The sequence below is a fragment of the Dendrobates tinctorius genome, unplaced genomic scaffold (assembly GCF_039654945.1).
Source record: "Dendrobates tinctorius isolate UK_male_01 unplaced genomic scaffold, ASM3965494v1 ptg000038l, whole genome shotgun sequence".
Taxonomy (NCBI): Eukaryota; Metazoa; Chordata; class Amphibia; order Anura; family Dendrobatidae; genus Dendrobates; species Dendrobates tinctorius.
In genome coordinates, this window is record NW_027361706.1 from 23,013,103 (window position 1) to 23,037,235 (window position 24,133).

Sequence of the window (24,133 nt, forward strand, 5' to 3'; positions counted from 1 at the left end):
GCTTTACCCAGGCTACATAAACCACCACTGTAGCCTTCTTTGCCCTAGCAGCAGTGTTCACAGCTGTCTGCAAGGGCTGTGTGAGTGCAGCTCACGCTGTGGAGTGGGTCCTGCAGCCACGTCAGGCTGTAGGCCACCCAGTGTGATCACTGCTGCCTCATACATCTTTTATTTTTTGAGCTGCATTTTTTACATAATTTCAATCTAGTGTGCTTCCATCCGTATCCATATACGTTGGTTGCAAACACTAGTAGTAGACAGCGGAGCCTTTCTGCAGCCTTTCAGTGCTAGTGTCCACTTTGCTGCACTGTTCACGGCTGTCTGAGAGGTCTCTGACTGTGTGTGAGTGCAGCTCACGCTGAGTAGTGTGTCCTGCAGCTACGTCTGGCTGTAGGACGCTCAGCGTGCGTCAGTGCCTCACACATATTTTTATTTGAGTGCAGCTCATTTTTTCTTCTATTAGTGTGCATCCATCCGTCTCCATCTACGGTGGTTGCAAACACTATAAAGGAGTACACAGCGGAGCCTTTCTGCAGCCTGTCAGTGCCAGTGCCCACTTAGCTGCACTGTTGACGGCTGTCTGAGAGGCCTCTGACTGTGTGTGAGTGCAGCTCACGCTGAGTAGAGTGTCCTGCAGCTACGTCTGGTTGTAGGACGCTCAACGTGCGTCACTGCCTCACACATATTTGTCTTTGAGTGCAGCTCATTTTTTCTTCTCCTATTAGTGTGCATCCATCCGTATCCAATCAACATTGGTTGGTTGCAAACACTATATAGGAGTAGATAGAGGAGCCTTTTTTTCTGGCTTGTGCCCTGCCGGCGCAGCCAGATTAGTATTACCCAATTTTTTTGGAGCCTCATCTTTTGCATTGTAGGTTACCTGCCTGCATTGTAATAGCTCCAAAAAGTTGGTGATACTATCAGTTTCAATTCTTTGTTCACATACTTTGAGTTTGTTTCCAACAAAGAAACCACAAAAAAAGTTCACCAAACACTACATTTTGAACTTGTGAAGGCCACATCAGCTCCTATTAAAGTCTAGTCCACACACACACACTTCATAAAATTAGTGTTTCTTGTACCTGTAACCAGCTGTTCAGGAATAAGCACACTAAGGCCCCCCTTTGTACTTTTTTGCCTATCTTAAGCAGTCTTGCAAGATGAAGAAGGCAGGGAGTAAGGCGCGTGGGCGTGGGCGTGGAGTTTCAGCAGGGAGAGGACGTGGGGATTCTGCAGGGAGAGGACGTGGGGATTCTACAGGTAGAGGACGTGGGGATTCTGGGCCTGCTGCGGGCACCAGTGGATCAGCATCCCCCAGTTTTAGCAGGCAACAGTCCTTTATGCGCAGCTTTGTAGGACCTCAACGTACCCCACTGCTGCGGGAGGAACAAATTGAAGCCGTTGTCGGATGGATGGCAGCTAACGCATCGACTTCAATTACTTCCGCATCCTCTCAGGGTCAGAGCACCGAAGAGCAACCATCTGTCTCTTCACCACCTGCCAAAGTGCCCAGGCAGTCAGAGAGACATGGACAGGAGCCATCACAGTCTCTACTTCTGTTCTCGGAATCTGTTGGCTTGGAAAGAGGGGGCCAGCCAAGCAGCATTCCTGAATGTGAAGAAGAGGGAGTATGCAGTGATGCGCAACTTCTTTGTCCCTCTGAATCTGAAGAGGCGAGTGGGCCAGTGCCTATGGTCAGCACACCTCAGTACGCATCAGATGATGACGAGACTCAGTTGCCACTTTCTGGTGCGTACGGTGCTGGCGAGACAACCCCGGAGAAGCAGCTGTTTGAAGAGGGGAGGGAAGATGATGAGGTCCTTGACCCATCATGGCGTGAGCAACAGGAAGGTGGTGGGAGCAGCTCGGAGGAAGAGATTCCCCTACCGGCCAAAACAGGAGGCAGAGGGAGGGGGAAGACTTGGTTGCCTGTACCCTCCACTTCGGCACCCGTTAGGAGCATTCCTCCTTCCAAAGGCAAACCGGGCGCTCACAAGAGTTGCAGTGCGTGGTCCTTTTTTGACACAGTTGCAGATGACATTTTCTTTGTCAAATGCAAGCTGTGTCATCAGAGAGTCAAAAGAGGGAGAAATGTCAGCAACCTCAATACCACAAATATGTGGAAACATGTGCGCACCAAGCACGAGTTGGAGTTGCAGAGACACCCTGAAGACGTAGGCCAACGTACAGCACCACCTACCACCTCTTCAGTTCGTGTTGGGCCCTCTTCCTCCAGCTCACACACTGCTGGTTCGGCTTCCTCACAGGATCGCCAAGGAAGAACCTCTGCCACTGTTGTCCGGAGACCCTGTGAGATTACACCCATAGCAGCACGTTCCCATCCATCACAACCATCGGTAGCACAGGCATGGGATAAAAGGCGCCCTTACTCGGCAAACCATCCCCGAGCACAGTCTCTGAATGCTGGCATTGCCAAACTTCTGGCAGTTGAAATGCTGTCATTCAGGCTGGTGGACACTGACACCTTCCGGGACTTAATGGCATTGGCAGTCCCCCAATACAACGTGCCCAGCCGCTTTTATTTCAGCAGGCGAGCCGTCCCTGCCCTGCAGAAACATGTTGAGGGCAAAATAAAACATGCGCTACTAAACGCCGTTAGTAGCAAGGTCCACCTGACCACCGATGCGTGGACCAGTAACCATGGACAGGGACGATACCTTTCCCTCACTGCCCACTGGGTCAATGTTGTGGAGCCGGGTACGGATCTGGAGAGTGGAGCTGTACGTGTTCTTCCAACGCCACGGATTGCAGGACTCCAGTCTGTACACATAGACTCCTCCTCCTACTCAAGTTCCTCAGAAACAGCAGAGCAGGAGCCTGTTACGACCGATATGAGCACAGCCGTGGCCAAACGTCAACAGGCTGTACTCAAATTAATTTCTTTGGGGAATCGAAGCCACACAGTGCAGGAGCTCTGGAATGCTATCAAGCTGGAGAGCGATGTGTGGTTTGGGCCAGCGAATCTCCAGCCGGGCTTGGTAGTGTGTGACAATGGCCGAAATCTGGTGGCAGCTCTTGGCCTAGGCAACCTCACACACATCCCATGTCTGGCACATGTTCTTAACTTGGTCGTGCAGAGCTTTCTGAGGGACTATCCGGATCTTGCTGCACTGTTGCACAAGGTCCGCATAGAGTGCGCTCACTTGCGACGTTCCAGCACGGCAAGATCGCGCCTCGCTGCTCTGCAGCGACGATTTGGCCTTCCGGAACATCGCATCATATGTGACCTACCCACCCGGTGGAATTCAACGTTACATATGTTGGAGCGGTTGTGTGAGCAGCAGGCAGCAGTCATGGAGTACCAGCTGCATCAGGCGCAAACAAGTCGCACTGTGCGCCGTTCACACTTCAGCACCATTGAGTGGGCCTCTATGAAGGACATCTGCCTCGTTTTGCGTGCCTTCGATGAATCCACGCGGATGGCGAGTGCAGATGATGCACTAGTCAGCATGACTGTCCCCCTTATCTGCCTGCTTCAACAAACACTGCAAGCACTAAGGGATGAGGTTTCAGAAGAGGTGGAGGATGAGGAGTCCCAAATGCCATCTGCTTCTGGACAGTCTGCGCTACGTGTTTCCTCACAAAGGCCTAGGCAGGGGACACTTTGTGAGGAGGATGAGGAGGAGTCGATGGAGGAGGAAGACATCTCTCCAGAGGAGGGAGGTACACAAACCTCTACTCAGTATGTACAGCGAGGGTGGGGTGATGCAGAGCAGGCCGAGGTCACGCCTCAAACAGGGGACAGCGGTTCTTTGGCAGTTGGGAGTCTGCAGCACATGGTTGATTTCATGCTGCAGTGCCTGAGAAACGACCGCCGCATCGCCCACATTCTCGTCTCGGCTGATTATTGGGTGTACACCCTCCTAGATCCTCGCTACCGGGACAGCGTACAAAGGCTCATACCAACGTTGAACCGGGAGCGTAAAATGCGGGAGTATGAAGAGTCACTGGTGCAGTCCATAATGTTTTCCATTCCACCCGACAGCATTGTTGCTAGTGCTTTACAAAGCAGCTCTGTGCGTCGAGGCAGTGGAGGAAACTCTGCACAAAGAGGGAGCAGAGGCAGCGCCGCAGCACAAGGCAAGACCACTATGGCCCAAATGTGGCAAAGTTTTGTGTGTCCACCACAATTGTCTACACCATCAGCGACGCCTCGAGTCAGCAGGAGGCAACGCTTCCGTCAGATGGTGTCAGACTACATGTCTTGCCCTGTCGCTGTACTCCCAGATGGCTCTTCCCCCTTCAAGTTTTGGGTCTCTAAGCTGGATACATGGCCAGAGCTTAGCCAGTATGCATTGGAGGTGCTGGCTTGCCCTGCTGCCAGTGTATTATCGGAACGTGTCTTTAGTGCCGCAGGTGGTGTACTAACAGACCGTCGCACGCGACTATCTTCCGATAATGTTGACCGGCTGACTTTTCTGAAAATGAACAAGGCCTGGATCTCCAAAGACTTTGCCATTCCTCTTACAGACTAAATTAGTGGTTGGCAACTGTATCCAGGTCTGCTGGTGTGTTCATTTTTCTACCACCTGAACTATAATCCCTTTGCTTCAACACAGCCAGTTGTCGCTCAGATGTGTCGTCTGCACAGAGAAACACACTAGCTCCTGTGTTAGTGGGGTTCAGCAATGCCAGCTGATCCCCTGCTGTGTGGACGGCAAAGTCACCAGCTCCATCAACATTCAAACCACTACTGATTTTTAACCGTGCCCAACTTAGGTCTCTGGCTCCACTGTCTCTACTATTTCCCCTGACCTCCAACCCCGCCATCTACATCTCTGAAGTGGCGTCAGCACAATCTACACTTGTTCCTGTGTTCCTGTGGCTCAGTCCCATCAGTTTATCCCCTGATGTGTGTCCGGCAAGGTCTCCTGCTCTGTCCACATTCCCATAACCAGTAGTGGGAATGAGGACAGAGCTGGCGAACTTGCCGGACAAACATCAGGGGATCAACTGACGGGACTGAGCACCAGTAACACAGGAACAAGTGTAGATTGTGCTGACGCCACTTCAGAGATGTAGCTGGCGGGGTTGGAGGCCAGGGTAAATAGTAGAGACAGTGGAGCCAGAGGCCTAAGTGGAGCATGGTTAGAATCAGTAGTAGTCCACAACCTCCATAAAAACCGCTGCCCATTGGCCTCTGCATGCGGCATGCGTAATCCTGGGCTCCAACAGCTTCAGTTGGTGTTCAGAAGTGTCGTCTCCACAGAGCCAAACACATTCGTTAGAGTGTTAGTGGGGTTCAGCACTGCCAGCTGTTCCCCTGCTGTGGAGATGGCAAGTCTCCTGCTGCCTTCACCTGCCAAAATCCAGTAGGCCCCAGCCTGCTCCTCGCCTAATCCTGGGCTCCAACAGCGTCAGTTGGTGTTCAGAAGTGTCGTCTCCACAGAGACAAACACCTTCGTTAGAGTGTTAGTGGGGTTCAGCACTGCCAGCTGTTCCACTGCTGTGGAGATGGCAAGTCTCCTGTTGCCTTCACCTGCCAAAATCCAGTAGGCCCCAGCCTGCTCCTCGCCTAATCCTGGGCTCCAACAGCGTCAGTTGGTGTTCAGAAGTGTCGTCTCCACAGAGCCAAACACATTCGTTAGAGTGTTAGTGGGGTTCAGCACTGCCAGCTGTTCCCCTGCTGTGGAGATGGCAAGTCTCCTGCTGCCTTCACCTGCCAAAATCCAGTAGGCCCCAGCCTGCTCCTCGCCTAATCCTGGGCTCCAACAGCGTCAGTTGGTGTTCAGAAGTGTCGTCTCCACAGAGACAAACACCTTCGTTAGAGTGTTAGTGGGGTTCAGCACTGCCAGCTGTTCCCCTGCTGTGGAGATGGCAAGTCTCCTGCTGCCTTCACCTGCCAAAATCCAGTAGGCCCCAGCCTGCTCCTCGCCTAATCCTGGGCTCCAACAGCGTCAGTTGGTGTTCAGAAGTGTCGTCTCCACAGAGCCAAACACCTTCGTTAGAGTGTTAGTGGGGTTCAGCACTGCCAGCTGTTCCCCTGCTGTGGAGATGGCAAGTCTCCTGCTGCCTTCACCTGCCAAAATCCAGTAGGCCCCAGCCTGTTCCTCGCCTAATCCTGGGCTCCAACAGCGTCAGTTGGTGTTCAGAAGTGTCGTCTCCACAGAGACAAACACCTTCGTTAGAGTGTTAGTGGGGTTCAGCACTGCCAGCTGTTCCCCTGCTGTGGAGATGGCAAGTCTCCTGCTGCCTTCACGTGCCAAAATCCAGTAGGCCCCAGCCTGCTCCTCGCCTAATCCTGGGCTCCAACAGCGTCAGTTGGTGTTCAGAAGTGTCGTCTCCACAGAGCCAAACACATTCGTTCAAGTGTTAGTGGGGTTCATCATTGCCAGCTGATCCCCTGCTGTGGAGATGGCAGTCTCTCCTGCTGTCACCTCATTCAAAATACAGTAGGCCTCTGCCTACACCCTCCTATTTCCTGGGCTTCAACACAGCCAGTTGTAGTTCGGAAGTGCCGTCCACACGGAAAGAGATACTTGCTCCCGTGTCTCAGTGGGGTTCAGTAATGTCAGCTGATCCCCTGCTGTGTGGATGGCAGTCTCTCCTGCTGTCACCTCATTCAAAATACAGTAGGCCTCTGCCTACACCCTCCTATTTCCTGGGCTTCAACACAGCCAGTTGTAGTTCGGAAGTGCCGTCCACACGGAAAGAGATACTTGCTCCCGTGTCTCAGTGGGGTTCAGTAACGTCAGCTGATCCCCTGCTGTGTGGATGGCAGTCTCTCCTGCTGTCACCTCATTCAAAATACAGTAGGCCTCTGCCTACACCCTCCTATTTCCTGGGCTTCAACACAGCCAGTTGTAGTTCGGAAGTGCCGTCCACACGGAAAGAGATACTTGCTCCCGTGTCTCAGTGGGGTTCAGTAACGTCAGCTGATCCCCTGCTGTGTGGATGGCAGTCTCTCCTGCTGTCACCTCATTCAAAATACAGTAGGCCTCTGCCTACACCCTCCTATTTCCTGGGCTTCAACACAGCCAGTTGTAGTTCGGAAGTGCCGTCCACACGGAAAGAGATACTTGCTCCCGTGTCTCAGTGGGGTTCAGTAATGTCAGCTGATCCCCTGCTGTGTGGATGGCAGTCTCTCCTGCTGTCACCTCATTCAAAATACAGTAGGCCTCTGCCTACACCCTCCTATTTCCTGGGCTTCAACACAGCCAGTTGTAGTTCGGAAGTGCCGTCCACACGGAAAGAGATACTTGCTCCCGTGTCTCAGTGGGGTTCAGTAACGTCAGCTGATCCCCTGCTGTGTGGATGGCAGTCTCTCCTGCTGTCACCTCATTCAAAATACAGTAGGCCTCTGCCTACACCCTCCTATTTCCTGGGCTTCAACACAGCCAGTTGTAGTTCGGAAGTGCCGTCCACACGGAAAGAGATACTTGCTCCCGTGTCTCAGTGGGGTTCAGTAACGTCAGCTGATCCCCTGCTGTGTGGATGGCAGTCTCTCCTGCTGTAAACTCATTCAAAATACAGTAGGCCTCTGCCTACACCCTCCTATTTCCTGGGCTTCAACACAGCCAGTTGTAGTTCGGAAGTGCCGTCCACACGGAAAGAGATACTTGCTCCCGTGTCTCAGTGGGGTTCAGTAATGTCAGCTGATCCCCTGCTGTGTGGATGGCAGTCTCTCCTGCTGTCACCTCATTCAAAATACAGTAGGCCTCTGCCTACACCCTCCTATTTCCTGGGCTTCAACACAGCCAGTTGTAGTTCGGAAGTGCCGTCCACACAGAAAGAGATACTTGCTCCCGTGTCTCAGTGGGGTTCAGTTAAGTCAGCTGATCCCCTGCTGTGTGGATGGCAGTCTCTCCTGCTGTAAACTCATTCAAAATACAGTAGGCCTCTGCCTACACCCTCCTATTTCCTGGGCTTCAACACAGCCAGTTGTAGTTCGGAAGTGCCGTCCACACGGAAAGAGATACTTGCTCCCGTGTCTCAGTGGGGTTCAGTAACGTCAGCTGATCCCCTGCTGTGTGGATGGCAGTCTCTCCTGCTGTCACCTCATTCAAAATACAGTAGGCCTCTGCCTACACCCTCCTATTTCCTGGGCTTCAACACAGCCAGTTGTAGTTCGGAAGTGCCGTCCACACGGAAAGAGATACTTGCTCCCGTGTCTCAGTGGGGTTCAGTAATGTCAGCTGATCCCCTGCTGTGTGGATGGCAGTCTCTCCTGCTGTCACCTCATTCAAAATACAGTAGGCCTCTGCCTACACCCTCCTATTTCCTGGGCTTCAACACAGCCAGTTGTAGTTCGGAAGTGCCGTCCACACGGAAAGAGATACTTGCTCCCGTGTCTCAGTGGGGTTCAGTTAAGTCAGCTGATCCCCTGCTGTGTGGATGGCAGTCTCTCCTGCTGTAAACTCATTCAAAATACAGTAGGCCTCTGCCTACACCCTCCTATTTCCTGGGCTTCAACACAGCCAGTTGTAGTTCGGAAGTGCCGTCCACACGGAAAGAGATACTTGCTCCCGTGTCTCAGTGGGGTTCAGTAACGTCAGCTGATCCCCTGCTGTGTGGATGGCAGTCTCTCCTGCTGTCACCTCATTCAAAATACAGTAGGCCTCTGCCTACACCCTCCTATTTCCTGGGCTTCAACACAGCCAGTTGTAGTTCGGAAGTGCCGTCCACACGGAAAGAGATACTTGCTCCCGTGTCTCAGTGGGGTTCAGTAATGTCAGCTGATCCCCTGCTGTGTGGATGGCAAAGTCTCCTGCTGCCTACACAGTCGTACCACTACTGATTTTTAACCGTGCTCCAATTAGGCCTGTGGCTCCACTGTCTCTCGTATTTCCCCTGTCCTCCAACCCTGCCAGTTACAGCTCCGAAGTGGCGTCTGCACAATCCACACTTGTTCCTGTGTTACAGGTGTTCAGTCCGGTCAGTTAATCCCCTGATGTGTGTCCGGCAATGTCGCCTGCTCTGTCCACATTCCCATTATGGGAATGTGGACAGAGCAGGCGACATTGCCGGACACACATCAGGGGATTAACTGACCGGACTGAACACCTGTAACACAGGAACAAGTGTGGATTGTGCAGACGCCACTTCGGAGCTGTAACTGGCGGGGTTGGAGGACAGGGGAAATACGAAAATCAGTGAAGCCACAGGCCTAAGTGGAGCTTGGTTCAAATTAGTAGTCTACAACCGATCTTAAAATTTCTTCAATGCAGCCTAAGCCTGCTCCGTGCTTGTCCCTGGGCTTCAACACAGCCAGTTGTTGCTCGGAAGTGCCGTCTTCACAGAGTAAAACACTAGCTCCTGTGTTTGTGGGGTTCAGTAACGTCAGCTGTTCCCCTGCTGTTTTGATGGCAATCTGTCCTGCTGCCTCCCAACTGACAGCACATCAGGCCTCAGCCTGCTAAGTGCTTGTCCTGGGCTCCAACATCGCCAGTTGCTGCTCATAACTGACTTTGGCACGGGTACTCCCTCCTGCCCAGCTTGGTTCCAGCCCTGCCTGCTGTTTCCGGGAAGTGTGAATGTCAGTTTGCCACCCCAAGTTGCCATGTCGTGTTGCGGTTGGGTTAGCCGAGGCTAGGGTGCCAGCAGTTTAGGTGCTTCCTATGTGGACTGCGGGTTCTGGTAAGAAAGGTTTGTTCCATAGTGCCAGTAGGACAAGCACCCCCTGTAGGACTGTGTGATTCGGTAACTGCGGCCAGCTTGCGGCATGCCAACTTTGCTTTTCAGGGGTAACTTCTGATACCCCTCCGGGTTCCAGCACCGTCAGCTGGTTCTCATCAGAGCCTTTGGCCTAGGTGCCTCCATCTCGGTATCCGAGTTCCGGCAACGTCTGCTGGTCCTTGGTAGTGCTTTGTAGCACAGGTACCTCCTGCTTAGTAACCGGGTTCCAGCACCGTCAGCTGGTCCTCGGTTGTGCCATTGGCTCTTATTCCTTCTGCTGCCCCTCCGGGTGCCAGCACTGTCAGCTGGTCCTCGCTATTTCCATTTGCTCTTGCAGCTTATGCTACCCCTCCGGGTTCCAGCACCGTCAGCTGGTTCTCGTCAGAGCCTTTGGCCTAGGTGCCTCCATCTCGGTATCCGAGTTCCGGCAACGTCTGCTGGTCCTTGGTAGTGCTTTGTAGCACAGGTACCTCCTGCTTAGTAACCGGGTTCCAGCACCGTCAGCTGGTCCTCGGTTGTGCCATTGGCTCTTATTCCTTCTGCTGCCCCTCCGGGTGCCAGCACTGTCAGCTGGTCCTCGCTATTTCCATTTGCTCTTGCAGCCTATGCTACCCCTCCGGGTTCCAGCACCGTCAGCTGGTTCTCGTCAGAGCCTTTGGCCTAGGTGCCTCCATCTCGGTATCCGAGTTCCGGCAACGTCTGCTGGTCCTTGGTAGTGCTTTGTAGCACAGGTACCTCCTGCTTAGTAACCGGGTTCCAGCACCGTCAGCTGGTCCTCGGTAGTGCCATTGGCTCTTGTTCCTTCTGCTGCCCCTCCGGGTGCCAGTACCGTCAGCTGGTTCAAGAGGACAAAGAACAGGAAGACAACCACCAAGATGCAGAACAACAAGAGAGAGAAGACAAAGAAGCATAAAAAAAACAAAGCAGAAGAACATTAAGCATAAGACTAATACTCTGAGCAAATGATATTATCTTATTTATAAGCAGAAGAAGACTAAGCAGTGTATGGGGGTGAGTCCGTTCCTCCTCGTGGTGCCCCTGGAAAAGGCCTGCTGCTGCAGGCCAAACTGAACGCGGACAAATCCTGTTGTAAATCTTTTGTGACAGGCAGAACGGAAGGTGTAAACTTCTAACTTTTCTAGATAACAACTACAGGAATGCCTGACACAAACAAGAATATGATGAAGAAGAATAGGAAGAAGATGAAGAAGTTGAATATGTAGAATAATAATAGAAGAAGAAGAAGAAGAAGAAGAAGTTGAATATGTAGAATAATAATAGAAGAAGAAGAAGAAGAAGAAGAAGAAGAAGAAGAAGAAGAAGAAGAAGAAGAAGAAGAAGAAGAAGAAGAAGAAGAAGAAGAAGAAGAAGAAGAAGAAGAAGAAGAAGAAGAAGAAGAAGAAGAAGAAGAAGAAGAAGAAGAAGGTAAAAAAAGGAAGTAGAAGAAGAAGAAGAAGAAGAATGTAAAAAAAGGAATAAGAAGAAGAATGTAAAAAAAGGAAGTAGAAGAAGAAGAAGAAGAATGTAAAAAAAGGAAGTAGAAGAAGAAGAAGAAGAATGTAAAAAAAGGAAGTAGAAGAAGAAGAAGAATGTAAAAAAAGTAAGTAGAAGAAGAAGACATACATGTCTGGCAAAATATAAATGAGGCTAACATAGTCAATATCTTTGTAACTCCTAACATCTTTAAAAAAAAAGTTTAATTCCTGCTATTCCATTTGATTGGGCTAAACCTCTATGGCTTTAATGTCTCCTCCACCTCCCACAATACATTCTACATTATTCTTAGTTGTTTTTCTTCATGTAGAATTAACCTACAAGGAAAGAAAGGGTTTTTTTTAATTCCGATATTTTGGCCCCATTGACTTGCATTGGTTCCCGGTATCGGAATCGGCGATACCGATACTTTTTTTAAAGATCGGCCGATCCATTCCGATCCGATATTTTCAAGTATCGGCTGGTATCGCTCAACTCTAGTCATCATATTATTATACAGCACTGTGTAATTACAATTACTTATTTTGCCTTTCTACCCAATTAATTCTTCTCTAGGTCTATGACATCAAGTTATTAATAATTAACTAGCTAAATCATTTAGATTGTGAGCCCCATCGGGGACAGTGCCAATAATGTCTGTAAAGCGCTGTGATATTAATGGCGCTATATAAATAAGTTAAATAAATAAATTTTTCTAAGCTCTATGTATAAACAAGAGGTAAATATTCCCTGTATGAGTCATGAGTCGCTGCAAAAGTCCCTGATGGGGGGAGGAGGGAGCAGCCGGGTCAGGAGGTGAAGAGGGGAATGATTTCTGCAGGGACAAGAGACTTCCTGTTTCTACATAGAGCAGAGAAAAGAAAAGAATTATCTGGGTAGAAACGCAAAATAAGTAATTCTAAGTACACAGTGCTGTATAGTATGCTGATTACAATATATTAAGAGCATAAAAACATTGATGGGAGGAGGAAGTGTTCGTCAACAAGCTCTTTTTTTCTCCTCAAATTCAATTTTGATGTGGATTTTGAACATAAATCAGCTGAAAGGAGCTCAGAAAAAAAACAAACACAAAAGTGTCAGAACGAGCACACTGACAGATTCTCAGCTGACTCATACTGCAGACAGTAATACACAACAGTGCAATGCAGAAGGCAAACGGTGCAAAAAATGTTAATGCAACCCAACCGGAATTTAGTTTCAATTAATCGCAATGGAAGAAACATAAAAACTAAAAAATTATCCTAAGACTTGTGATTATCTACAAATGTGTAAGAGATACGCATGTTTTCATAGATCACCCAGATGTGAACCAGCACCTACCTAGGCACAGGGCTGTGGAGTCGGTAAGCCAAACCTGCGACTCCTACTCCTCAATTTCCCTTACACCGACTCAGACTCCGACTCCCACATATATTGCTTATATTTAAGTGAAAAATTTATTGTAGTACAATGTGAACATCAGACACTGAATCATTTTTATGATCCAATAATCAAGATATTTAGATAGAACATAATATATATTTATTGGAATACAACTTTAGAACCCAAAAAACTGTAATAAATTGTAAATATGTAAGGCTAGTTTCACACTAGCGTTTATGAGCGCAGCGACGGCCTGCGCACGGCCGCCGCTAAGCCCCGCCCCCTGCTGCACCTCCGCCGGTAGCTCCGCCCACGGGCACATGACGCTGCATGCGCCCCCTATCTTTATCACAGGGGGCGCAGGCCGTGCGCAGTATGCGTTTGGCGGCGCATGCGCCTTTTTGACGGTGCGCCGACGCAACCAAACTGCAGCAGGTTGCGTTTGGCGCAGGTCGGCGCACCGTCAAAAGGACGCATGCGCCGCCAAACGCATACTGCGCACGGCCTGCGCCCCCAGTGATAAAGATAGGGGACGCAGGGCGCATGCAGCGTCATGCGCCTGTGGGCGGAGCTACCGGCGGAGGCGTGGCAGGGTGCGGGGCTTAGCGGCGGCCGTGCGCAGGCCGTCGCTGCGCTCATAAACGCTAGTGTGAAACTAGCCTTATACACTATGTAATATCAATTACATATATACAGTACAGACCAAAGTTTGGACACACCTTCTCATTCAAAGAGTTTTATTTTATTTCATGACTATGAAAATTGTAGATTCATTCTGAAGGCATCAAAACTATGAATTAACACATGTGGAATTATATAATTAACAAAAAAGTGTGAAACAAATGAAAATATGTCTTAGGGTATGTGCACACATAGTTTTTTGTCTCTGCGGATTTTGTAGAGAAAACTGCAGGAAATCCGCAGGACAAAGTGCTGCGGTTTATCTGCGGTTTTGCCCTGCGGTTTTACACCTCATAATGGATGAGGTGTAAAACTGCAGCGTTTCTGCACCAAACAATTGACATGCTGCGTTTTGAAAACCGCAGCAAAACCGCGCGGAAAAAAACGCAGCATGTGCACAGCTTTTTTTTATTTCCATAGGAAATAAAGGTACTGTACAACGCAGCAGAATCTGCTGCGTTTCTGCAGAGCCAAAAACACTGCGGAAACGCAGCAGAAACCGCAAAGTGTGCACATACCCTTATATTCTCGGTTCTTCAAAGTAGCCACCTTTTGCTTTGATACTGCTTTGCACACTCTTGGCATTCTCTTGATGAGCTTCAAGAGGTAATCACCGGAAATGGTCTTCCAACAGTCTTGAAGGAGTTCCCAGAGATGCTTAGCACTTGTTGGCCCTTTTGCCTTCACTCTGCGGTCCAGCTCACCCCAAACCATCTCGATAGGGTTCAGGTCAGGTGACTGTGGAGGCCAGGTCATCTGGCGTAGCACCCCATCACTCTCCTTCTTGGTCAAATAGCCCTTACACAGCCTGGAGGTGTGTTTGGGGTCATTGTCCTGTTGAAAAATAAATGATGCTCCAACTAAACGCAAACCGGATGGAATAGCATACCGCTGCAAGATGCTGTGGTAGCCATGCTGGTTCAGTATGCCTTCAATTTTGAATAAATTCCCAATAGTGTCACCAGCAAAGCACCAACACCATCACACCTCCTCCTCCAATGCTTCACGGTGGGAACCAGGCATGTAGAGTCCATCCGTTCACCTTTTCTGCGTTGCACAAAGACACGGTGGTTGGAACCAAAGATCTCAAATTTGGACTCATCAGACCAAAGCACAGATTTCCACTGGTCTAATGTCCATTCCTTGTGTTCTTTAGCCCAAACAAGTCTCTTCTGCTTGTTGCCTGTGGTTTCCTAGCAGCTAGCAGTGGTTTCCTAGCAGCTATTTTACCATGAAGGCCTGCTGCACAAAGTCTCCTCTTAACAGTTGTTGTAGAGATGTGTCTGCTGCTAGAACTCTGTGTGGCATTGACCTGGTCTCTAATCTGAGCTGCTGTTAACCTGCGATTTCTGAGGCTGGTGACTCGGATGAACTTCTCCTCCGCAGCAGAGGTGACTCTTGGTCTTCCTTTCCTGGGGCGGTCCTCATATGAGCCAGTTTCTTTGTAGCGCTTGATGGTTTTTGCCACTGCACTTTGGGACACTTTCAAAGTTTTCCCAATTTTTCGGACTGACTGACCTTCATTTCTTAAAGTAATGATGGCCACTCGTTTTTCTTTACTTAGGCTAGTTTCACACTAGCGTTTTTGAGCGTAGCGACGGACTGCGCACGGCCGCCGCTAAGCCCCGCCCCCTGCCACGCCTGCAGCTCCGCCTACCGGCGCATGACGCTGCATGCGCCCTGCTTCCCCTATCTTTATCACTGGGGGCGCAGGCCGTGCGCAGTATGCGTTTGGCGGCGCATGCGTCCTTTTGACGGTGCGCCGACCTGCGCCAAACGCAACCTGCTGCAGTTTGGTTGCGCCGGCGCACCGTCAAAAAAGGCGCATGCGCCGCCAAACGCATACTGCGCACGGCCTGCACCCCCAGTGATAAAGATAGGGGACGCAGGGCGCATGCAGCGTCATGCGCCGGTAGGCGGAGCTACCGGCGGAGGCGCGGCAGGGGCGGGGCTTAGCGGCGGCCGTGCGCAGGCCGTTGCTGCGCTCAAAAACGCTAGTGTGAAACTAGCCTTAGCTGCTTTTTTCTTGCCATAATACAAATTCTAACAGTCTATTCAGTAGGACTATCAGCTGTGTATCCACCAGACTTCTGCACAACACAACTGATGGTCCCAACCTCATTTACAAGGCAAGAAATCCCACTTATTAAACCTGACAGGGCACACCTGTGAAGTGAAAACCATTTCCGGTGACTACCTCTTGAAGCTCATCAAGAGAATGTCAAGAGTGTGCAAAGCAGTAATCAAGCAAAAAGTGGCTACTTTGAAGAACCTAGAATATAAGACATACAGTATTTTCAGTTGTTTCACACTTTTTTGTTAATGATATAATTCCACATATGTTAATTTATAGTTTTGATGCCTTCAGAGTGAATCTACAATTTTCATAGTAATGAAAATAAAGAAAACTCTTTGAATGAGGTGTGTCCAAACTTTTGGTCTGTAGTGTGTGTGTATATATATATATATATATACACACACACACACACAGTGCCTACAAGTAGTATTCAACCCCCTGCAGATTTAGCAGGTTTGATAAGATGCAAATAAGTTAGAGCCTTCAAACTTCACACAAGAGCAGGATTTATTAACAGATGCATAAGTCTTACAAACCAAAAAGTTATGTTGCTCAGTTAAATTTTAATAAATTTTAAACATACAAGTGTGGGTCAATTATTATTCAACCCCTAGGTTTAATATTTTGTGGAATAACCCTTGTTAGCAATTACAGCTAATAATCGTCTTTTATAAGACCTGATCAGGCCGGCACAGGTCTCTGGAGTTATCTTGGCCCACTCCTCCATGCAGATCTTCTCCAAGTTATCTAGGTTCTTTGGGTGTCTCATGTGGACTTTAATCTTGAGCTCCTTCCACAAGTTTTCAATTGGGTTAAGGTCAGGAGACTGACTAGGCCACTCCAACACCTTGATTTTTTGCCTCTTGAACCAGGCCTTGGTTTTGTTGGCTGTGTGCTTTGGGTCGTTGTCTTGTTGGAAGATGAAATGACGACCCATCTTAAGATCCTTGATGGAGGAGCGGAGGTTCTTGGCCAAAATCTCCAGGTAGGCCGTGCTATCCATCTTCCCATGGATGCGGACCAGATGGCCAGGCCCCTTGGCTGAGAAACAGCCCCACAGCATGATGCTGCCACCACCATGCTTGACTGTAGGGATGGTATTCTTGGGGTCGTATGCAGTGCCATCCATTAGTTCTCCTTCAATGGAAGTCTTCAAACAGAGGCTGGACAGACATCTAACTGGGATGATTTAGCGAATCCTGCTTTGAGCAGGGGGTTGGACCAGATGGCCCAGGAGGTCCCTTCCAACTCTACGATTCTATGATTCCATCCAGTCTCCAAACGTCACGTGTGTGGTTGGCACCAAAGATCTCGATCTTGGTCTCATCAGACCAGAGAACCTTTATCCAGTCTGTCTCAGAGTCCTCCAAGTGATCATGAGCAAACTGTAGACAAGCCTTGACATGACGCTTTGAAAGTAAAGGTACCTTACGGGCTCGTCTGGAACGGAGACCATTGCGGTGGAGTACATTACTTATGGTATTGACTGAAACCAATGCCCCCACTGCCATGAGATCTTCCCGGAGCTCCTTCCTTGTTGTCCTTGGGTTAGCCTTGACTCTTCGGACAAGCCTGGCCTCGGCACGGGAGGAAACTTTCAAAGGCTGTCCAGGCCGTGGAAGGCTAACAGTAGTTCCATAAGCCTTCCACTTCCGGATGATGCTCCCAACAGTGGAGACAGGTAGGCCCAACTCCTTGGAAAGGGTTTTGTACCCCTTGCCAGCCTTGTGACCCTCCACGATCTTGTCTCTGATGGCCTTGGAATGCTCCTTTGTCTTTCCCATGTTGACCATGTATGAGTGCTGTTCACAAGTTTGGGGAGGGTCTTAAATAGTCAGAAAAGGCTGGAAAAAGAGATAATTAATCCAAACATGTGAAGCTCATTGCTCTTTGTGCCTGAAATACTTCTTAATACTTTAGGGGAACCAAAGAGAATTCTGGTGGTTTGAGGGGATGAATAATAAATGACCCTCCGAATAAACTTTTCACAATTTAAAAAAAAAATTAAACAAAGAAATAACATTCTTTTTTGCTGCAGTGCATTTCACACTTCCAGGCTGATCTACAGTCCAAATGTCACAATGCCAAGTTAATTCCGAATGTGTAAACCTGCTAAATCTGCAGGGGGTTGAATACTACTTGTAGGCACTAATAATATATATATATATATATATATATATATATATATATATATATATATATATATATATATAAAAACCCTCCCCTGACGAAGGAGATTTATTTCCGAAATACACTCCACACAGCGCAAATAGGCTTACAGGTATTTTATACACTGCACTTTGTTCATTGCGGTTATGTTGCACATTTTTTAGTGAGATTTCACGTTTGCACAGTTGCACTATAGCACTTTGAGCATATATTGCTTTTATACATTTGGTAATGCTATTTGTGTAACTTGATTATTTACCTGGTTTATTAATTAAGCCTTATGTTATGGACTGGTTTTTTCTTATTCCATACATATATTGCTAATGTGGCTGTCTATTTTTCTTTTTATTATGCACTTATATGCTGTGCCAATATTTTAATAAAGGCATTTTTTAATATAATTAAGCATTGTGTTCCTGAATCATTTATTACTATATATATTCCTTTTTAATTTTATATATTATTTGTGTATATAAATATATATATTTTAGTATTTTTTTTGGATTGATCTTTTACCCTGTGGGATTTTATTTCCATCCATCTTTGAGTCAATATATATATATATATATATATATATATATATATATATATATAGTGTGTGTATATATAGCACTATGACTTATCTCAGCTAAGACAAAGCCTAGATTCTTCACATACATTCAATTCACACCATGGGCGTAGCCAGGATCAAAACTGGGGGGGGGGGGGGGGGGGGTGTCAGGACCTCATACTGCACACCTCAGCTGCTGCAGAGGCTCATACTGCACACTCCTACACTTAAAAACAAAGCCTGCACCTTAAGATGTGGTGGTGATGAATGCAGTCTGTCTATTCCAACTATCAATTTATGTTGATGTGTTACTGAAGACGAGCAATGCCTGTCCTGGGTGTCCTTTTGGGCAGCTATGAGGTGTACCTGACTGGTGCTAAAAAAAAAAGTGTCTTTTTGGTACAGATACGATATAGATAGACAGATATGGAGAAATGGATAAATAGAGATGAATTCTAATCTGCTTTTGCTATTGAAAACATTATCTATGAGCTCAAAAACCTTTCAGGTGATGCAGTTTTTTAAAAAGCTGATCTGCTTTTGCAGCTGAAAAACGTATCCTCAAAAAACGCAGCAAAAACGCTGTGTGTGAATGTAGCCTTAGATCAGGAATAGAACAGCCATTTATAGGACATTTCATAACTTTCCCAAATTCCTATGAAAAAATATTTTGCACATTCTGCATTGAATTACTGTACCCAATTAATTATATATTTTAGGAGTTGGAGTCGGTCCATTTTATACCGACTCCAACTCCACCAAAATGCGCACCGACTCCACGACTCCGACTCCACAGCCCTGCCTAGGCATAATCTTTATAACAGATGCGTCCAATGAGAGACCATATATCCAAAACACCACTGTACAATCCGAATCAAGGCACCACAGTGTCACTTGCCAAGTACTAACTCACAACCCAATAGTAGGGATAAGGGTGTGCACAGTACAGTGACATGGCCCTCATACTGGAGGACCCCACTACTGACATTGCAGAGGACAACAGAGAATTTCACGCATCGAAAATCTGTTCCGGTCCAGGTGGGTGCTCGTGTCCGGCATACCAAGCTGTCATTAATCTCACAGCACATGACTTCTCTTTTCCTGATTATGGCAGCCGTGACCTGCATAAGCCATAAAGCACGCATAAATCCCACATGCGATAAGAACAAAATATCCCGGGCGACACCAACAGCTGCACAGAGAGTCCAAGGAGCGGGCGTTCCCGGCACAAAAGTGTGTGAAAGGTCTCCGCCATACACGGGAGCAGAAGTGACACCGCAGCATCTGACATCACCTAGACACAAGTTTTCCAGGCTGCACCTCAAAGTTTCGGATATAAAGCCCACGGCTGTATAGATGAATTGTGCAACTGCTCAAAAGCAATAGGAAGGGTAGGAATGAACGAGCTGCAGACCGGTCTGCCATCCAACTCAAAGAGGAGGGAAGCCAGTTGTGAACTACTAATATGCCACAATTACATCAACAGTGGTCTTATAGATAAATAATAATAATAATAATAATAATAATAGGGGCCCCCTCTGAATGCTGCAATTAAGAGGACCCAGTAATTTTACAGCTGGGACCTCCTGATTTCATATTTTTAGCTCAGGGATCTGCACAGAAAAAATACAAAATCACCGCAACCACTGAGCTGTAGATCAGTAATCAACACATCATAATCTGTAAAATATCAGTTCACTAGTTTACCCGTTACTGCCTATTGCACGGTATGAACCAGATGGAAAACTATAGGTCACCTGTAGCTGGGGTTCTCTTGCAGTGGTCAGCTGATTGTTAGGCTAGGTGGAGAAGACCGTGTATTCTCTCATCCAAGAGAACAGAGTCGATTATACAAATGAAACTTGAGTGTCAGCAGAGTGTGCGCCATTCTCTCAGATGAGGAGGTGTAGAAAAAAAATGTCTCCATCCTCTCCATTCTGTCAGTCCTTGGAAATTGGACTGCACTCCGATGTTATCAGAGTGCAGTCTGATGTTTTCCACACTCATGGATTTGCATTGCCGAGAGCAGTCCAATATTCGGATTAAACTCTGGCATGCAGCGAGCCGATCAAAAAGAAAAAAAAATCTGATGTGTGCACAGTTCTACAGACTAACATTGGTCCGACTGCATCCAATGTTTCGTCAGTTCGCACTCGGACTGAAAATACGGCCCTGTGCACAGTGGGACAACCCCTTACAATGAATCTGACAACCCTCCTGACTGAATCAATTCACAGGACTTAGTCCAGTGGCCAGGTCCGTAACGTGTCCACTGGAGGGGAGTCCCGAGAACCGTCTCTTACCTCCCGGCATCCGCAGCTCTTCCTTTGATGATCTGGCCTGGTGCGATGTCACATGTGATCAAGCATCGAGGATGATATCCAACAAGACCGGCTAATCAAAAAAAAAAAAGTCATAGATGCCGGGCGACAGTACTCAGGGCTCCAGTCCAGAAGCCATAGATCAATTGGCGCCAACTTCACTCACGTTTTTTTTTTTTTTTTTTTTAAAGATGGTAGATAAGCTGAAAAGGTCCTGGAGTCTACTTGTGGACAGTGTTTGCTTTTATTTTATTCTGGCTGCTACCCTGAGTATTAGGGATTTTTCTTTACATTTCCAGAGATATAGGTCTTCAATTAGAGCTAACATTTATGGTCTTTACAATGAGGTGGTGCTCACAGGATCCTCAGGGGCGTGTCTTTAGGCTGTTTTGCATAATTGCTCTGTTAGCTACATTATCTTAGTAAAGACCATAAACTAATCACTAAACTAAAAGGCCTATAACACTGGGACCATTTGGTGAATATACTGAAAAAACAAAACAAAAATGGAGTAATCAGGGGAAATGCAGGAATAATATAAGAGCAAAAACTGGTCACTTCTGATCTGGTGACAGGGCCTCTATACCAATCAAGTATGATAGCACTGGTCTGAATATATATATAATATATAAAGCTCAAAGTGTGTATGTATGTGTGTATGTATGTATGTGTGTGTGTGTGTGTATGTGTGCATGTCCGGGATAGGCATCCGCACCGTCGCAGCTACAGCCACAAAATTTGGCACAGTCACACGTCTGGACCCCGAGAGCGTCCTAAGCTATGTTGTGAGGCGAAATTTTAACCCCGCGCGTTCCAATTCACCAATTTTGCCCCTCTCTACATACTGGGGAAAAAGTGTGTGCGCGTCAAGCCCCGCCCCTCATTGTGATGTCATAATGCCCCTATTTGCATACTGGGGAAGCAGTGTGCGCGTATCAAGCCCCGCCCCTCGTTATGATGTCACAATGGTTGCCATAGCGACGCTGATGTCATCAAAGGTTGCAAGCCCTGCCGCCGCTCATTATGATGTCATAATGGTTGACTATGGGGCACTGGACTATGGGATGGAGGATATGTATATGGGCACGGGACTATGGGATGGAGGATGTGTGATGGGTATATGGGCACTGGACTATAGGATGGAGGATATGTATGACGGGTATATGGGCACGGGACTATGAGATGGCGGATGTGTATGATGGGTATATGGGCACGGGACTATGAGGTGAAGGATGTGTGATGGGTATATGGGCACTCGACTATGGGATGGCGAATATGTATGATGGGTATATGGGCATGGAATTATGGGATGGCGAATATGTATGATGGGTATATGGGCATGGGACTATGGGATGGAGAATATGTATGATGGGTATATGGGCACGGGACTATGGGATGGAGAATATGTATGATGGGTATATGGGCACGGGACTATGAGATGGCGGATATGTATGATGGGTATATGGGCACGGGACTATGGGATGGAGGATATGTATGATGGGTATATGGGCAGGGCATGGGACTATGAGGTGAAGGATGTGTGATGAGTATATGGGCACTCGACTATGGGATGGCGAATATGTATGATGGGTATATGGGCATGGAACTATGGGATGGAGAATATGTATGATGGGTATATGGGCATGGGACTATGGGATGGAGAATATGTATGATGGGTATATGGGCACGGGACTATGGGATGGAGAATATGTATGATGGGTATATGGGCACGGGACTATGAGATGGCGGATATGTATGATGGGTATATGGGCACGGGACTATGGGATGGAGGATATGTATGATGGGTATATGGGCAGGGCATGGGACTATGAGGTGAAGGATGTGTGATGAGTATATGGGCACTCGACTATGGGATGGCGATTATGTATGATGGGTATATGGGCATGGGACTATGGGATGGAGAATATGTATGATGGGTATATGGGCATGGGACTATGGGATGGAGAATATGTGATGGGTATATGGGCACGGGACTATGGGATGGAGGATATGTATGATGGGTATATGGGCACGGGCCTATGGGATTGTGGATATGTATGATGGGTATATGGGCACGGGACTATGGGATGGAGGATAATTATAATTTTCTATAACTAACCACAGTTAGTTACTATGCCCGGGCAGCGCCGGGCTCTTCAGCTAGTATATATAATGCATGTAGGGCCAGCATCACCGCTACATGTATGATCTGACATTACAGACATATATTGTCTGGTGTGACTGTTCCCATATAGGACGGCGTATATTGTGAGCACTGGATATAATGACCCGGAGCGTTGTGTAACAGACAAGTGTAGGCGTCCCCCATAATATACATTATGGGTAGATGAAGTGCAATGTATGTGGCAGAGATTGACCACCACCGTTCTTGGTGATCGCCAGCATCTTATCCATAGGGGGTAAAGTCCTGTTAAAGAGAACCTGTCAGCAGGAATATACATGTTAAACTCAAGGCATGGGCGGAATGGCGCTGTCACACTGATTTAATACAAACCTTTAGTGTAAACCTTTGCAGCCTGATTTTCGTTAAATCATCATGATAAATTTCGGTTTCCTTAGGGCTTTGGGGTGGGACTGAGAGTAGAGTCTTCGGCTCAGAGCGCTCAGCCACGGCCCCTCCGCTGCATCTGTTGCATTCATCGTCTTGGTGCTGTCCTGACTGTAGATGACAATCTCTAAAATTCAGATGGTGACAGTCTTCATGCAAATGGCGCCGGAGGTGGCATATGCGCAGAATGAATTTCAGCTCGCCATTGAGCCAAGATCTTATTCTGCACATGCGCCGCCGCCTCACAGTGCCATTTTCCTGAAGACCGCTGGAGGTCGATCTGAGCATGCGCCATTTTCATGAAGACTGCCTCCAGCTGAATCTGAGAGAGTGCCGCCCACAGCTAGAACAGCGCCACCCCAAAATACAAATAACCAAGATGATGACTGCAGCAGAGGGGCCGTGGCTGAGCTGAAGACCCTACCCACAGGGCTAAGGAAACCTAAAATTATCTTGAGGATTTAACAAAAACCAGGCTGCAGATTTTTGCACTAAAGGTTTGTATTACATCAGTGTGACAGCGCCATTCCGCCCATAGCTTTACTCTAACATGGATGATCCGGATGACAGGGTCCCGCTCACTTTCACACAGGTTTTACCATTTCTGGCCACTTGTGCTCCTCAGTCCTGTATGTGGAGCGATGGCGGTCACCTCTGCTGCCATCACTGGTCACACGCCTACCAACTCCCATCCTCCTCCTTATAGGCCTCCCTATACACCAGGCATCTCCTACTAGCAGTGTTGGAGCAGCTGGTGGCCAGGACTTTCTAGGACCAGGCCATGCTGGGAGGAGTAGTTGTGCACCAGCAGAGGTTGCTATGGTGACACACGTCCCCCCCAGCAGGACTCTGTCAGGTCCCTACTCCCTACCTTATTAATGGAGCCGAGGAAGAGCTGCTTGGCGAACGCCAGACTCCGAGGTCCCGTGTGAACGAGCCGCCGTAATTCCACGTGACGGCCCCGGGCAGGGGCGCCCCATCTCCAGGCGATGCGCCCGAGCTGCGCACACAAGCGGCTCATTCCTGTCACGACTCACTCACGTCGTCAATGTCACGGCCGGTAACACTGGCACCAACGAGCGACCTGCTGCGTCATCAGTAGGCGCGGCTGCCGGCGGTCACGTGATCCCATCGAGCGCCTTCAACCTGTTCCGAACGTTCAATACCATGGCTGAGAAGAAATACAATTCCCGGCATGCCGTGCGCCGACCACACTGGGACTGGGAGATGCGCGTGAGACCGGGACTTTTCTGACAGGAATATCCCGTCCTCAC

At 48.2% G+C, this 24,133-nt stretch overlaps 1 protein-coding gene across 2 annotated transcripts in view; it reads right to left on the reverse strand.

Moving 5' to 3' along the window:
• ACAD9 (acyl-CoA dehydrogenase family member 9) overlaps positions 1-24,108 on the reverse strand; it is a 104,137-nt gene extending 80,029 nt beyond the window's left edge. The window contains exon 1 of one of the 2 annotated variants that reach the window (XM_073574275.1): positions 23,901-24,108. Coding sequence is in view for 1 of the 2 variants with exons in the window: in XM_073574274.1 (XP_073430375.1) it covers positions 23,731-23,880 (150 nt within the window). In the remaining variant the exon portion in view is untranslated. Of the gene's footprint in view, positions 1-23,730 lie in introns of both variants that reach the window. The other variant, XM_073574274.1, reaches the window with a different exon arrangement.
• Positions 24,109-24,133: the final 25 nt, after the last annotated feature.